Consider the following 17,931-nt stretch of genomic DNA (forward strand, 5'->3'; position numbering starts at 1 on the left):
ACAGCTGAAGAAATGAAAGGGGAGAGAGAGGGGGAATGACATGCAGCAAAGGGCCGTAGGATCGGAGTCGAACCCAGGCCCGCTGCGTCGAGCGGTAAACCTCTATATATGGACGCCCGCTCTACCAACTGAGCTGGCGCAGATGCGTTTAGGGCGTGTACAAATCCACTTTTGATAGTTTAACGGCGGAAAAAAGGGTCTGTGTGCCAGGCGCATGGTTGAAAAGGGTTGTACTTAGTGTCTTAATTAATCATAGGTGTGTTTTGGGCGTAACATGCAATAAACCAATGAGAGTGTTATCTCTCATTCCCTATAACTGCCAGGGGCATTTGTACCTTGGCACATTGCTATTATGATGGCGGATTTGCAAAGCAGGAAGGAGAGCTTTTCAGGCGGAGAAACTGATCTGCTCGCGTGTGAAGTTAAAGCGTGCAAGCAGATCATATATGGCACGAGCACTATGCCACCAAAACTCCACGAGGTGAAGCAGGCGTTGAAATAACAATGAAATGCTGCGTTATTGACTTCACCTGAACACACCTCCCTGTAAGAGCAGCACGCCCATGGGCGCACAGATGGGCGCAGGTGCATTTTATATTTAAACAACGTGGGTGCTGGACGGGAAATTGACAGCTGCATCTGTCTTAAACTAGCAAAGACACTTGCGTCGGACTTTGTGCGCTGCGCTGCGCCTGGGGGAACGAGAAACCCCAATTTTTTTTTAACTCAATAAATACAAAAATGTCTTTCCTTCGTCCTAATATTACCAACACTAATACTAATGGAACTCGGTGCTTCCTTATTGCCTTAATTGAGCTGTACACAATTTGTAGCAGCCACAAGTTCTTCGGCAGGTTCATTTGACCAATCAGCGGCATGCACACTGCAGACTCTGCCCCAATAGTTCCAGGGCCATCAGAAAGTACTACCTCTGGAAAATGGACTTCTTTTGCACCAGGAACTATGGCAGAGGAGCTATATTTTTCCCCCACTGGTTGAAACATAAGAACGGTTCATGAGATGGTTCCTGTTCCAAGGCAAAGTTCCTTTGGTGGAAACAGACTATACGTATGAATAAAGGGCTGTCTACAGTTATTGTAGTCAGGGAATAAAAGAAAAGACATACAATTGGAAAATTGATGCCTTCCAGGCCTGACAGATCTAAATCTTGCCAAAATGTGTCTGTGTTTTGTGTTTTTGAGATCTACTGGTGATATACGGCTATGGTAGCTAACAAATGTCAGAATATGATAGGGAGTCAGTGCAAAGAAATCAAGATTTGTGTTACATAAGACACTAGAGCATTGGGTCAAAAGTGAATAGGGAGTTAAAGAAAAGAGTGATCATCATCTCCATCTCAGCTTGAGATACAATGTGCTTAAGTTTAGAATTGTTCCTCAGCTGTAGGAAAAAACAAGACCAAGCTATCCAAGAGAAAATAAAAACATTTGGTTACACTTCAACCGAGGATGAGTGCTACATATCATAGACGACTGAGGGGAAAATCATGCAAGGAAATAAATAATCATTTAGAGGCCTGCCTGCCTAGTTTATGACATCATCTTTTAATGGCACAATCTGCATTGGATCCTTGGATTGTAATCAGCAATAGTTTGTGTCTCAGTTGCATTCAAGCTTGCAATGGCCCGGCGAGGACGCATACTGGTTTACATCACTCAATCTTTGCCTTATTTAAAGCACAAAGAACATTTCTAACCCAAACAGCATCACCACTTATTGCCACAAGAGAAACTAAAAACTCATCAACAGCAGCTCCCTTTTCCCTCTAATGCACATTCAGAATACCCCTTAACTACTCTTTGGACCACTGACCACTGAATCACCAGTACTTAAAAGATGGGGGTCAGGCTGAGGAAGAGTGGAAATGACCCTGTGGCCATTTTACCCTCCACTGCAATGTAGATGAATCACTTTGCTCTCAGCGGATAGAGGGAGAGAGAGCAAGGGAGGGAGGGGAAGGAGGGATGAGAGGACAGTGGTGAGACTCCAGGATGTTTTGGAGTTTGCATGTGCAAGACATAACGGACAGGAAGAGGGCTAACATCATCCTCAACCGGTAATTGAAAGCAGATCAAGTCGCTGACGGTTCCTGCCAGCAACCAAGAAAAAAAGAGGCAGAGGAGGAGAAAAAGAAACGTCCCTTCTATCCCTTCACCCCCACCCGCCTCCCCTCTTCTCTCTGCAACACTCTGCACTGCGCTCACCCAGAGACGTTTAGTCCTTGCGGCCGGTTCCTGGAAACTAGAGAGAGGAGTGAGTTTGGGTTTGGAATTTTTTTGTCTATCCCCCTAGCGCAGCTCAGCTGAAAGGCTAGCCGCAGAGCCCCGGACTTGATTATATCCACATGAGTGCAAACATTTGTTTCTAATCCATTTTATATAAGAAACTTCCAGTGGTGCCGGATGAATACACGCCTCAAGTTCCTCAGAAACCTTCTCAGATCACGTATCTAGAGATTTGAGTTTTGCAGATTATGCCTCTTGATTTATGTTACATTTAATACAAATACATTGAAAGTTCATTCTTAAGCCTTTGTTTGTTTTGTGACGAGACGTTCTTCCTCTTTTTGACATCTTTCTTGTTTACCCAGCATTGCAATTTTTTTATTATTTTTTTCATATAATCATCTTCCACAGTGAAGTCTGGCTTTAATATTGTCATTTGGCAGCTGTATAACAAGCCCATTTATTCCTCCTCTTAAACTTACTCCTCTTCTCCCTTGGTTTTTCTTTTTTGTTTTTTTGTCTGAGAAGTCCCCCACACCCTCCTTTCAACCCCATCAAAGGGCCAGAGCCTTAGAGGCCCCTTGTAAAGTTCAGAAAACAACAGTAAAAGATAATAACTGGGTCTCGTACAAAAAGTAAGGGGGAAGAAGGAGGAAAAACGCAGCACAGCGAGGTGTGAGTCAAAACATTGCCTTCTAATTCCACAGACTCTTCATTCGTGACAAAAAGCACCTTGCAATTAATGTAATGTTATATTGTTATTTCTTACAATGACTCCATTAAGTCTGCAGAGACTTAACCAAAAAAAAGGCTATAAAAAGGGGGAAGATGAGACTTCACAGTGTTGTGTTGCACATCTGCTTCCCTGGTGGAAAGAGGGGATGATTGGCGGGTCTGAGGATGTTGTCGGTAAAGTCGGAGGATAGAGTCCTTTTTTAAAAGCTCCAAAACCACTAAATCTGGTTCAGATAGCAGTTTCAGATTGCAGGTCATTCTTAGCATTTGTTTTGAATTCATGTTCTATACCTGATGACTGGGGTGTACTCATCGCCAATATAGTTTGGCTGTATATTATATGAATTTGAACATTGTCCACCCCTGCTTAGCCGATAAAAACAATTCATATAATACTGGGTAATACTGGTTTCCGCAATAGGAAGTACAGTACCTTAACAGTAGTCTTGCTACTTTAGCTTATTGATTACAGTCCCATCTGTGTCGATCAGACTTCAGAGACTTAGTAAATATTTAGTTCCTTTTATTTTCTGTTATATTACGCTATACTTACTATTACTATGCAGCTGCAATAAGACACTTTTCTGAACCCTTTTTTTTTTTTTTTTTTGGTGCATTTGTGAAACTCCGCAATGTTCCTCGCTGAACCTTTTTAGACAAAGACACTACAGGACATACATCCTCATCCCGTTGTCCATGTTTGCTTAAGATTTGTCGAATGGGTTTAATGCAGTATACACAATATGGAGTAGAACATGAAATGGCTTGTTAAAGCAAAGCTGTGCATTAGCATATTTTAAAATCCCAGTGTGTCCTTGAAAGCACCAGCTACGTTAATTTTCATTCTGCAGTGAAATGAATGTAAATGCAAGTATGAGGGTACTTTTTTGATAAGTTACATTTAAAGATAATACCCAAATTGTCCAAAATAGCCAACATAGTCTAGTGAAAGCCCACCTAAGCGTGTTCCGGAGCTTTCCACAGAATCACACATCATCTTCATCTGCAGAATGAGTTTGCTCAGTTGTCATGAAACTGTAAATGTTTAATCTTTCCATTACTTTGAGCACTGGAAGTATTCTGTCCATGTAATTATATTGTGGCATTTTTGAACTTGTTCAACTCTACATTGAATTTAGCCTCATGTACTGTATATCACTACCCCTTAAATGGATTAAGTGCTGTAGGCTGTAGGTACCGCCATGGCACTTCTTTTATACCCAACTCTTTTGTCTTCTTTGCTTTTCTTCATTCCTCATCCATCTCTCTACCCATCTTTCTCCTGCTCACCTGTTTCCTCCATTTCTCTCTCTATAAACCTGTTTTACTGTTGCTTTCATCTCACTGCACTTTTTTAATTTAATTTCATTCCTCTCTGAGCCTTCAAATGAGCGTTCTGGTTCGCTTGCGTGCTTCCGGCCTATCTCCTCATCTCTGCAACACTCCTATCTCTCCCTTCCTCTCCTCCCTCCCCTCCCCTCAATCCGTCTTTTCCTCTGTCTCGCTCGGCGCTGTCCATAAATTGTTCGGTATTTACAGTATGTGGCCAGACGCCAGGTTTCCATTAGGTGCTTCGTTCCCCGGAGACGGCGCCGGTGGCCTGGGATGTGTTACCTCTGGATAGAGAGCAGGAGGAGGGTGAGGGGGAGAATTATCAAGAGAGGGAGAGGAAGAAGTGAAAAAGAGGCTAAGGCAGAGTGGTAAGCAGCAGTATTTAAGGTGGAGAGCAGGAGACGGCGTGATAGTGAGGGTCAAGTGAGAGAAGAAAGAAAGGAGTGCAGTAGAGATAAGACAGATAAGAAGCAAAAAGCCGGGGGGGGGCGAGGAGAGGAAGGTAGAGGAGCACTGCATTTACATGCACTGTTGGTTATCTGATTAACGCTGCAACTAAGGGTTAGTTTGATAATTGATTCATCTGTTGATTATTTTGTCTATGTGGCCCATTCACCTTAACAGCCACAGAGCCCAGGATGATGTTGTCAAAGAGCTTTTTACAGCCCCAAAATAAAAGATCTTCAGTTCACAATCATAGGAACTAGAGAAAACTATCAAATATTCATATTCGAAAAGCTGGAACCAAAGAAACAACATTTTTGCCTCTTGTGTGATCGAAAATGATTTGGGATTAATTTTCTGTGAATCGACTAATTGATCAATCAACAAATCATTTCAGCAACAAACCTGATTTCTAACTGAAACACAAGAAACCCAGTTTCAGTAATCAGGGTAGCAGTTACAGTAAATAAAGGTAGATCCAAAAAAAAAAGACAGGGAGAGAAAGATGGGGGAGAAGGGAGGGTATAATGGATTGGTAATGAAGAAGGAGACAGGAAGGATGAGAGAGAGGTCTGAGAGGGTTTTGGATGAGGGCTTCTCTTCTTATCTGCTTTATCTCCTCCGGTTGTTCACTGCCGGACTCTCTCCTTCCCTCCCTTCCTCCCTCCCTCCCTCCCTCCCTCCCTTCCTCCCTCCTTCCATCTGTTGGACAGACAGCTGTTGGCTGACTCCGTCTGTTGTTATTCACTCTGTCCAGAGTCTCCCTGATTCAAGCCGAGCCCAGAGTTCCTCCATCTCCTTCCAAATATGCTTTTATATTTCACTCCCCTCCTCTCCTCCCTCAAACCAGTCATCCGCCTGGAAGAACTTGCAGTTCTCTGCAATATGCTCGGGCGGTCAGAAAATTAAAGAGTCCTCCGTATGGGTTACATAAGAGCATCAGTGACATCAGCGTGCAATCAGAGTTTGTTTGGTCCATTGCATTTATTGTAAGTGATGTGTTTGTGTGTTGAGCTTCCACAGATTAGAACTGTATGATACTTCAGCAGAACCGGAGAGAGTTAGAGCTGTATATTAGACCAATGTTGATCATTTATTAGTACTTGGCCTCTCATTGTTGTCCACCTCCAGCTTAAAACATTTGGTGCATTTTGTTGGATTGCATGTTATTGTGTGATTGATTATTACCACCGAACCTGGCGCAATCTAATTCAGCATTTTGATTGGATTCCATACAGACATTGCACTCTGCTGCTACTTCTAGTAATACTCCGCCTTGTTGGTTTTCTTCTTCCACTTCATCTTCTTCTTCGATTACTTCTTCTTGTACTACTAGGTACATCCTCTTTGACTTCTTCCATTACTACTTCTTTTATTACTACTTCTATTTTTTTTTTTTACAAAAATACGTTTTTGTACTACATCTTTTTCTTTTGCTACTTTTGCATCATCATCATCATCATCATCACAATCATCATCTTCTTGTTCTTCTTCCTCGTCATCTTCTTCTTCTGTTGATTTGACATCTTCTTCTGCCTAATTATTTTTTTTATCTTTTAATATTATTCATAAATATTTTTAACCAGTGTTGATATGTACATCATGGTCCAATGCAACAATGTGTATTCAGCAGCTTCAATCAAACATACTGGTATTAAATTGGCCTTAAAAACTGATTTTGGCTAAATACTAGAATACTGGATGCCAAACTCTTATGATGCATTCATGTCACCTTGATGTTACATGAAATGCTAAGGCTTGTGAAATATTTATTTGTCTTTGTATTGAAATAAACAAAGATTGAAGGGTCTTTATTGGGCATTTCATCTTTGACGTGCTTCATGTAGCTTGCCACAGCACTGCAATGAAAATGTAAATCAAAAAAAATTTCTGTTCTTTAACTTAAAAAAAAAAAAAAAAGTTCCCTGATTTTACCTGGTCTGCTCCTTGCAGGTCCGCTGGTCAGATGTAGGCGGGATGGAGGAGGTGAAGCTAAAACTGAAGCAGGCCGTGGAGTGGCCTCTGAGGCACCCTGAGGCCTTCATCCGCATGGGGATCCAGCCACCTAAAGGCGTCCTGCTTTATGGGCCCCCAGGCTGCTCCAAGACCATGATAGCCAAGGCCCTGGCTAATGAAAGTGGGCTCAACTTCCTGGCTATTAAAGTGAGTTTTCATCAATGAGTCATAATTATATTTTCTAAGAATGGTATGTTTTATTCTCTTTGTCTTGACAACATAAAAAAAAAGCCATTTTTTTCTGGTGTGCAGTGTATGTGCATCAATATGAACAAATTATGTATTACAGGTTAGGGATGTCATGAGAACCTGTACTTTGGTACCAAAATTCTAAAAACGTGACAGTACTCATTTTTCTACAGTAACGTAGGTACCGGGGGATGCAATTTTTTGCTTTAATTATTTTCTTCTTTTTTTACACACCGTGGTATTGACTTTGGTATCGAGTATCATGTTCTTTTGTTGGTATCAGTACCGACTACTACATTTTTGGTATCGTGACATCCCTCTTACAGGTGTGCCTCTTCATATACTATTCTGGTTGAGGGGAATGGAGCTAATCCAAAAAGTTCTCAGAAGTGACGATTAGCTTGATGATTGATGATTAGTTGATTCAATCTCATCTCACAGTCGGGGCCTTTCTAGCTCAACCTTTGTATATAACTTAACATAATCGGTGCACATTGCACTTGTGCATTGTTTCCCCCAGACTTTACTAATAACCATCTGACCAAAGGAAAGTGGTCAAAAGTTGAGTTGCTGTAACCCCTAACAAACAGTTTCCCTTTATTTCCCCTTCAGCTTAAAGTTTGGAAAAAAAGAACGTTATTCCACTGACTGACATGTATCCTATAGAGTACATTCTCCATTGACGCTTTGTGATACTTACACTGAGTTTGTCAGTTAAATATTCAAACCCATGTTTTTTTTTCATAGCTGCACCATTCCATCAAAGTGAAATATTCAGGATGTCTTCTGCATTATTTTATACATACATTCATACATTTATTTCTCAAAATTCCAGACTGACATATTTGCTATCCTGAGAAACTTTGGGATTTCCACTACAAGTAAAAAATAAAAAATAAAAATAAAAAGTTCTGTGTGTTATGTAATGAGTGGTCGACCAGTGGGATTTAAGAGGTCAATACACATCTAATATATAATACACATTCAAAATAACAAACAAAATCATCCACGTATTGCATACACAGTATATTGATTGTGTCAAAGTAGTGCTAGTGGAGATGTTTCTCTGATGACCTGGAGGCTGTCTGACTGCCCAACTTCCTGTGCAGAAAGCTTCCCTGTCTGACCTTTAACCTTGTGTTTGTCCCCTCTCATTCATCACCCCATCCTCTCTGCCTCCCCCTCGGTCACCTGCACCTCTGCCCATTCAGGCCTGGTTGACAGAGATTGATTGATCATGTTGTTGGATTTTTGATCAGTAAACATTTCCAAAGCTGTTGCCATGCGAGACAGCACGCTTCGACAGAATCTCTCAACCAGGGTCATTAAACCATCGGCAAATGCGGGTGGGATTCGCGAGCTGGTTTTTGTCTGTTTTATTTGCTTTTTATGATGTTGTGGTATGCACAGGGACAACGTTCTTTGGGTTTTCTTTAAATGCAGACACATGTAGAATTTGTAATCCTCCAATTATGTCTAAACTCGACTCTTATCCAGAGTCCACCATCCTGACATGACTCACCACTTCACAAATGTACAATGTTTTCACTTTTACTCTAGTGTAGGCGACGTTATCATTATTGCTGAACTATGTTTTGTGTTTAACACCAAGGTGATTAAAAAAAAAAAAAAAAAGTCTTGTGCAGCAGTTTTCAAGTCATCAGGAAGAGTATCTGCTTTATGAAAAGGTTAAAGAACATACAGTCCCTCCCGCTGATAGCCGTTCTCCAGCATCTGCAATAACAGTATCATGTTTTTCCAGTGCAGCGGTTGCTTTGACATAGATACGTTATTCAGATTTAAATGTGGATACTTTAAGGCTCAGTCTGTTTCCTCTGTGTGAAAAAGCCCTATTATCATCTTGTCAATTTCAGTTTCCTCCCACTGCAGCCACTCAAACACACACACACACACACACACACACACACACACACACACACACACACACACACACACACACACACACACACACACACACACACACACACACACACACACACATCCGCAGATGCATGTGTGCACAAAAACACACACTTGTATCTCTACACTGTCAATGGTTTTAAACTCACCATGTCCAGTCCTTGGCTGTGCCTTAAGAGAGAGGAACCTGGGAGTAATGAGTCAACCTCCACACTTACTGCAGGAGACAAAAGGGCTGGGAGTTAAGTGTCGTCTCCTCCGTCGGCCCAGAGGTGTTGAAAGGGTGGATTGCAGGGGAGGAAGTTCTTCTGAGGGCTGAGTGGATGTTTATCTGCTTCAGAGTGAGGGAGAGAAGAAAAGAGCGAGAGGGTATAGGAGGTTCAGTTAGTCGTAGTAGTTGTAGTAGTAATAAAAGTAAGATTAGCAGTGGTAGTAGAGTGTTAGGTGGAGTAGTAGAAGCACATGTGTTTGTGGCAGTATTTGTAGATAATGTCCACACTAACCCGGATAAATGCAGTTAGCGTGTGAAAAGAGCATGCTGCGCACAGTACGTTTCTTTGTGACATTTCTGAAATGTTTCCCGTCCACTCTGAAATGCCCTAAACAATTGGTAAATGGCTTAATCTCTTCTTCCTCCTCTCTCTTTGTCAGCAAACAACAAAACCATGCTTTACAGCCACCATCTGGTGGGACAGACAGACTGGTTATTACACAGGCTCTCCGTCATTTCTTACATTGTGTGTCAGTACATCTGAATTACACTATTTAGTCGTTGTCATTGTTTTTCCAATTATGTTGTCAGATAACTAAACACATCACGTCAAATGATTTGATTTCAGCTCATAACTTCTACCTCTCTTAACCAATAGAACAGAAATTCCTCATTTATGCATAATAATGCTGTACTGTTCCCATACTGCTACAAAGCACATAGAAATGTCTGTGCAGCATACTTTATCTATTTATATTTTTTTATTTTTTAAATCTCAGTTTTTACAGTCCACACTAAAACATGAGTGAAAATCCTGGTGTTGGCAGCAGTTAGTAGTAGAGATGGTCCGATACCACTTTTTTGCTTCCCGATACCGATTCCGATACCTGAACTTGCGTATCGGCCGATACCGAGTACCGATCCGATACCAGTGAGTCATATATTTCATTATGTTTTAACATCTGTATACTACTATCTCTGTATGGATGTGATATGATTTCTTTCTTTGTTGTCGGTCTGGCTCAGGTTAAACTCTTTGTGAAACATGAACAAACGCAAACAAGGAATGCCCCAGAACTTTCTTTTATAGTTATAATGAAAAAGAACATAAATAAACTACTTTAACGTAGATTTTCTTTAGGGCTTCATTACGTGGTATCGGATCGGTGCATAAACTCCAGTACTTCCCGATACCGATACCAGCGTTTTAGGCAGTATCGGAGCCGATACCGATACTGGTATCGGTATCGGAACATCTCTAGTTAGTAGTAAAGTAATTGTGACACAGTGGCAGAAATATCCAAATATCTCTTCATCTTCTAACAAATCCAGCTGTCCATGTTGCATATATTGTTGATTTAAACTAAATGTGATCCTTTGTTTTGGTCACAAGTTTTGCCTTTGAGAACATGCCAACAGAAATCTGATTTAATTTGATGTGTACTAAGAGCAGCAGTGGTAATAACAACAGTGGTAGTAGCAGTATTAGCAGTACTATTGTACCATCAATGGTGTGGAAAGTAGCAAACACGGTACTGTAGGAAAAGGTTTTGGTGAGAAATTTCTTCATTTGCCAGTGGAACCACAGACGTTACACACAAACATAAACCGGTGAGTAGGCTAATATGAACAGCACTGTGGAATTACGCCACACACACCCTGCTGTCCTTCATGACATTCCCACGCTGCTTTATCACAGTTTCACTCTGTTGCTCTTTTTAATCTCCAAAAGACGCCACAGAACAGCAGCTGCTGCTCAGAATGTTAGCTCTCAGTTCAAACCATCTACCAACATTGTGGCACTGAGTAATACTTCACAAAACATAACCATAATTAGTCAGGAGTGTCCGGAAGATGATGGCAATTACTTACTGCTGCTAGATATTTTAAACTCAACCTCAGTCATCATCTCTACGGATCTGTTAGTTCGTCATGAATGGAACATAACATAGCACTCTAGCTTGATTATTAAATAATATAATGCAACCTAGACATGTTGTCAGCATGTCAAATTATAGAGCAAATTTTACCACTCAAATAATGTTTAAACTTTTTTTAGGGTCCAGAATTACTGAGCAAGTATGTTGGAGAGTCTGAGAGAGCTGTGCGAGAGGTATGTACATTTGCCTTCCATAACCTGATTATTGCAATGAGAGTTAATTATACTATATTATTATTATTATTATTATTATACTATTATGCAAGCTGACATTCTTTCTGGACCACGTTAACCATCCAAACCATTTTTAGTTGCTGATGTAATGAACAGATGACCTGAGATGTAATTTATGACAACAACGAGTGCTGTATTTCCTGTGTATGTTTGTGCTGAGAATGATTCATTGATCCTGTTAAAGATTTTTCCCATTTTCCTCTCCTCTATTGTTGCCAACACTGCTCGCAGGTGTTTAGGAAGGCAAGGGCTGTCGCTCCCTCCATCGTCTTCTTTGATGAGATTGACGCTCTGGCCAGTGAAAGAGGAAGGTACGCACTGTTACTTTTAACACCATAGAAAGAGGTCTAGAATTAGAAGAAAAGATGCCAAGAGGCTGCACAATGAACAGGGAAAAACACAGTCCTTGCCCACTTGATGAATTTCTCTAAAAGTTCACTGTTGGCCACGGCTACTGTCCACTGTTCACTTTTTTTTCAGCACTGTGGTCAGTCATTGTCCAGCGACGACGAATCATCGCACAGTCATCGCTGCAGTCCGCTTTAATTTACCATCCCGCGCCTGTGTCCCAGCTTCTCTCACAAAGATTCACTTATGAATGGATGGAGCAAACATCCCAAAATGTCTGCATGACTGCACTATCAAAGCCAGCCACTCGGGTTCCCATGGTGTCCTCTTAGACTTTTGCGGCTTTTTGCTACCGGCGAACACAAAACTCAGTCTTGTCCGGAGGCGCTTTAGTGGGATGGCACTGGGAACATCTGTGGCTTAAAGGAAAGAGGACGGGGGGCGGACAGAGGACACAGACCGGAGGCACACAAACACTTCATTGTGCCCGTCCACGGCAGATGGGGAAGACCAAATATGCAGCATGCTTCCTGGTAAACCAGTCGATGAAACTAAATGTTGTAGGAAGGAGCACAGAAAGGCCAACGAGCTGCCCCTATAACTTCTATATGGGAGCCCTCTGTCAGATGCTTTATAAGCTAAACAGCATCTAACACGTTACACATTTTGTTTTTGTTAAAAGTCCCTCCGATCATGAAATGTAGTATTATATCTTAACAGTTTAACAAAAAAAGTATTGGGTGTGTGTGTGATATGTAAATGTCAAACTTTTCTATACTATTCCATCTCACCTTTCCTTATTAGAATCACCACCATTCATTAAAATTCTCATCACAGGACTTCTTAACACAAATATTTTTTTTAAAAGAGTTTGTAAATAACTCAGTAACTTAATCCTCTTATTGTTGACACTATTTTTCTACCTTTATACCCTAACCGATTAAATCATTCAAACTACAAAGCGAGATAAGCCAGGCCGTTCAGTAGACTGCACTTTGGAGTCTGCATTGTTTCCCGAAGCAACCTGGCACATAGTTTTTGTACTTTGATGATTTGTGCAGTCTTGACTCACTTCCAGTGTACGGGATACAACTCTATTGCAACTTGTCTTCATCAATCAGTTTTCTGTCGGTGGGACTGACAAGTTCTGTCTTCTTTTTTTGTTTAATTTTGCGAATGTACTCGGATCCCCCACCCAGCTGCAGCTTTCACCAATAATGCGTGCAGCGTGAGAGTTTGCCGGCTTGCTGCGACAGACGTGGGGCTGGACCCGTGCCTCCAGGCCACTCGCTATTTTAATATTGCACTTAGCGCTGATCTATGAAGGTTATTTATTGGTCTTATTCACTTCCTGCCATTTTTAATCAATGAAGTGGCTCACGGATGCCAGCAAGAATTCAAAACTGTTGACACAACCAGACAGCCTCTGTTGTAGTGTGTTGTGTTTTTTTTTTTTCTTCCTCCCTCTCGAGGCAGGAGATGAGAAGCACCTGTAAATCTGTCAGCCTACCTGCCACGAGTCTCAACTGGCGGAATGAAATGAAGAAGACAGAAAGAAGACAGGAAGAGAGGCAAACTAGGGGAGACAAAAACAAGACAGTGAACGCTAGAAGCAGAGACTGGCGGATGAAAAAAAGACGAAGAAGAATTGAAAATGAACTCGCTGACCGAGAACCTAGAGAAGATAATTACGAGAAATGAAGAATGTTGGATTTGGAAAAGAACAATGAAAAGAAAGTGAAATGATTCGATGAAAGTCCAAAGTGGTCTCCCTCTCTCATTGTCTCTCTGTCCCTCCTCTCCTTTTCTGTCACCGTCATCCTCTTCTTTCCCCACACTCTCTATAGTGACTCTTTTTCAGACATCCTCTGTCCTTTTGTCTCTCCCTCTATTGCTCACTCTCTCTCACCACCTTTATTATTTTTTTCCCTCATATTTTTTTCATCTCATATTCTCCATCTCATACCCCTTCTCTCTCCAATTCATCACTCTGTCCTGCTCTCCCTAATCCCCTTGCCTCCTTTCCTTTTCTCCCCACTGTCTCCCCTCACACAAACTTTCTCCCCCTCTCTTTCCCTCTCTTTTTCTCTCCCTTCATATCTCAGTGACAGAGCTCCTTTGTGTTCCTCTGCGGCCTTGTCTCTGCTAATGACGTCTGGCACTTCCGCTGGCCCTGTCAACAGAGACTGTGTGTGTGTTTGAGCTGAGAAGGGTGGCTGTCTGCACTGCACTATGGAAAATAACCTTGTAATGCAGTGGCTAACACATTGATGAGTTTCTTAAAAGTATAAGGCTTGTGAAATTCTATATTATTTTTTACTTACTGTAACAAATCCTACTAAAAGTATTGCTGGCGTAGGCAATGCCTGATATTTGTTATTCCTCTGTGCCGTAGAGCTCCATTGCTAAAAAAAATAAAAAAATATGATTTTCTAAAAACATCAATGGGCCACACTGTTGCACTGGGTGACATGTTCCCTCATTACCATGAACACACACACTGTAGTTTATGCTAAGTACACTGTCCTGGTGCCCCAAATACTCACTAGAGCATCAAATGTAAATTGCTGAAAATAGTTCCCATCAAATGCACTATTTACTCCTGTTTGCAAATAACCACAGTGCCCAGCGGTTTTAGGGAATTATTTAGCTTTTTGTTTTAAAATGAGCCATGAAATGGCACACTCACTTTGTTTGATCATTTCTTTAACAAATTAGGGTATTGTGGATCTTTTGCATTTTCTTTGCAGGAATGTTCCATTTATCATCACAAAGGGATCTTCACATCTTCTATTCTTTTACTCATCTCTAGCACACTAAAAAAGGGCATGTCTCTAATTTAAGTTCTCTGTATTACGTGAAATGCATGAATGCACACACGCTTTCCTCTTCCACATCACATCGAGGTCATGGGGACACAATTTGAATCCCGTAAGAACAGTTACCCTATTGAAAGGCAAAACGGAAATACATTAAATGAATATCCGGGCTGTCACTTGTTATTTATTATTCCAACTATCATTCGAACATCACAGAATTACAGTGTATAAGCCATCAGACAGTAACTTGTACTCGGGCAGGGGGCGTTTCTTCTTCTAAGTTACCTGTTGGCTTGTTAAATGAGGCAGTGGATGCACTGCGAATGAGTTGCACAGTGTCAGTTTTACAATGTTGGGGAAGAGGCAGTTATCAAAAATGGGGGTTAATTTAATGAAAATCGTAAGAATTATGACTTTATATATTCTACTTTGCACACACGATATCTCGTGCGATCTTTAGAGTATGGACACCTGGGTGGGATAAACTCCAGCATTTCCAGACTTTGCTAGATTGGCAGAACAGAGGCACAGCATTTACAAGTCCAAACAAGGTGACATATTTGTGAACTTTGTCTAAAGGAAGGCTGCTGTTGCAGTTCAGTCGTACGTCATTGGCAGGAAAGCTCTCTTTTGCTGCCAAAGCCTTTTCTTTCTTGAAGAAGAATTGCACTAATGAAAGAACCTGCCATCAGAGTGTCAGTGAAACTATTCAGAAGTTCTCTACAAGTATTAAAAAACTGGAGAATTTTCATCATTACGTAATAATAATAAAAAAAAAATTGACTTCTGGGAGCAGGACATTGCATGCTGCTACATATTTGTATAATCTCTCATTCATCCATCACACATTCATTTCCATTCTTTTTCCCTCCATTATTCCATGTGTCTCCTTTCTATACGCATTTGTTCTTTCCACCCTAGTTCCCTACATTTCTTTACAGTAGGCTGTTCATCCTCCCACCCATCCACCCATCCATCATTTATCTGTAAGTCATCAGTTTACGCCATCAATAATTTCCCAAGTTTCTGACTAATTAACATACGTCCCTTTCTCTCTCCATCATCAATCCATCCATCCATCCATCCATCCATCCATCCATCCATACAATCGTCCATCCACCACACATCAATCTCATCTCTGTTTCCCTCTCTTTGGATCCTGTCCACTCATCTGTCTTGTGTTCTCATCCACCCCTTCAGCTCTTCGGGCTCCAGTGGTGTAGGCGACCGGGTCCTGGCTCAGCTCCTGACAGAGATGGACGGCATCGAGCAGCTCCGAGACGTCACTGTGCTGGCCGCCACCAACCGGCCCGACATGATCGATAAGGTAAACAGACGGCAGCTCTCGTGTCTTTATCTCCCCTTCCTCCTCTTTTGTCCCTGATTGATAAGGTTGAGGAGATGTTGTGTGTTTGTCTCTCTTGTCTCCTCCTTTCCCCTCCCATCCTCTGTTGTACATGATTGATGAGGTTAAAGGTCGCCTGCTTCGGTCCGTCTTCCTCGACTCTCTCTCTTTGGATGCTGTCACTGCATTGTTTTTGTGCGGTTGAATTTGTCGCCGGAGTGTTTTGTACACCTTGTTTGGTTTTGGTGTTTGAAGTCATTTCTGAGCTTCTATCTATTTAGTTTGGCATGTTTGGCTAAATGGCGCCAAATAGCTTTCTGTCCTCTTCCAAAAGATCAAATAGAAAAATAACTTCAACACACTAAAGGTTTATGGGTATACGGATATGGCCGTTTCCATTTAAAAACTCATCAGATTGAGTGTTAACCAGACTCCGGAAATTATGTTTTTATCAAGAACACCAGCATCTGTTGCTGCCTTCACAACATTCATGCTTCCCACACAATTTATCCTAATTACTTTGGTTTTCCACGAGTGCAACCAGGAGATTGATATTTATGGTTTTGAGTGAAGTGTCTCCAACAACTATTCTATGGATAGCCGTGAAATTAAGGGGCCATCCACACGGAGATGCTTTTTGGCGTAAATGCACGTTTTGCATCGTTTTGGCCGATCGTCCAAACGAATCCTGTAAACGCACTGCCTGAAGACGCACTTTTTTGAAACCTGGTCCCAGGGAGAAAAAATTCGAAAACGGCGCCCTTGTGTCTTCGTTTGGACGGTGTATCAATGATGTCATCGCCACACCCCTTGATCTCTAGCCTTCGACCTCTTACCCCGCGACGACATCTCATAACAACAACAATAATGGCGGACTACGTGCTTGTGTTCCTGCCGGAGAAGATATTGAGCCTATTAGGGTTACTAGGGCTGTTTGGTTTCTTCTTCTACTGTCTGTTTGTATACAGCACGCAAGCTTCATGCGCATGCTCCGCCTCTTCTTCTCCAGTTTGGGTGAATTTCTGTAGCAGAAACAGCGCCACCTATAGGCCTGGAATAGGAAGTAGCATGTTGAGTCGTTTACAAATAGATCCGTTTGGACGTAAACATTGTTGGAACGATACCAGGGAAGACGGGGAAAAAGATTGTTTTGGTACGTGGCCTTAGTACAGACGTTCACCGCCCTCTCCACTTTTTGAAAAAATGCACATGCGCAACACTCTGCTCCCGAGAGGGAACGCCTATTAAACGTGTGCACAAGAGTGCACTGTTTATAAGTTGCTGTCGGCATGGTTCATACAAGCCTACTTTCCCAAAGAAGATTTGCACTTTTTCACAAATGGAGAGGTTTACCGTGTCTGCGCGGTGCGTGACTTGTGCCAGGGCTAGCATCGCTAATCATAGCTTACATCAACTTTTACTAGCAGTGATTTTAAATGGATTTCTCCAAATAGCATGCCAACATTTACCTGTTGAGTAGAAACTTCGCGACTGAGGCATCAGTGGGAAGCCCAACCTGTGCTTTTAGCGCACGCCAGCGTGTGAAATATTCTCCCAAAAACAGTCTGTTTCTTTCTTCAGAGGCCTTTCTCTTCTTGTCATACAATTCCTAGACACTTTTTCTCTTGCGACCCTCAGACATTTTGAAAAAACACGGTGAGAACGGCGAGCTTCAATGAATGGCTGAAACCGTAGCTCACTACCTATGCTCACCACACATATACACCTGAAAGTGCGCATGCGCAGAAAGCGAAAACTACCTAGGGACGAGCACGTACAACGGCCTTACGTAAACATATCACCAGAATGATTGACAACTAGGAGGACCAATAGTCTTGATGATCCACCCGGAAAAAGAAAATCCTCCATAATACCTTTAATAATTAACCGTTAAACTGGTAACTGACAAAAAGAATTTTGACCGATTAATACTATCAGTTAAATAGTTAAAAAAATGTTTTTAACAAAGTATTTAAAAAAGGTTTGTTGTATGGTAAATGAAAAACAGGCTGTACAATCTATTTCTTAGCTCCTAGTTAACTTACTAGTGCAAACTTTTCACCAGCAAGTTGCATTTCATGTTGTTTTTTTTTAAGTTTGTGGCTCTCTGCTGGATGGTGCTCACAGCGGAGAACTACATGACACGTGCCACT

General features: G+C 41.6%; 1 protein-coding gene across 2 annotated transcripts in view; it reads left to right on the forward strand.

The window, feature by feature from the left end:
* Positions 1-17,931, forward strand: part of spata5 (spermatogenesis associated 5) — a 123,230-nt gene that overhangs the window by 25,546 nt on the left and 79,753 nt on the right. For both annotated transcript variants that reach the window (XM_039813243.1, XM_039813244.1), the window contains exons 12-15: positions 6,711-6,920; positions 11,153-11,206; positions 11,498-11,577; positions 15,634-15,760. In XM_039813243.1, the coding sequence (XP_039669177.1) occupies positions 6,711-6,920; positions 11,153-11,206; positions 11,498-11,577; positions 15,634-15,760 (471 nt within the window). The remainder of the gene's footprint in view (positions 1-6,710; positions 6,921-11,152; positions 11,207-11,497; positions 11,578-15,633; positions 15,761-17,931) is intronic.

Source organism: Perca fluviatilis, chromosome 10 (genome assembly GCF_010015445.1).
Source record: "Perca fluviatilis chromosome 10, GENO_Pfluv_1.0, whole genome shotgun sequence".
Classification (NCBI taxonomy): domain Eukaryota; kingdom Metazoa; phylum Chordata; class Actinopteri; order Perciformes; family Percidae; genus Perca; species Perca fluviatilis.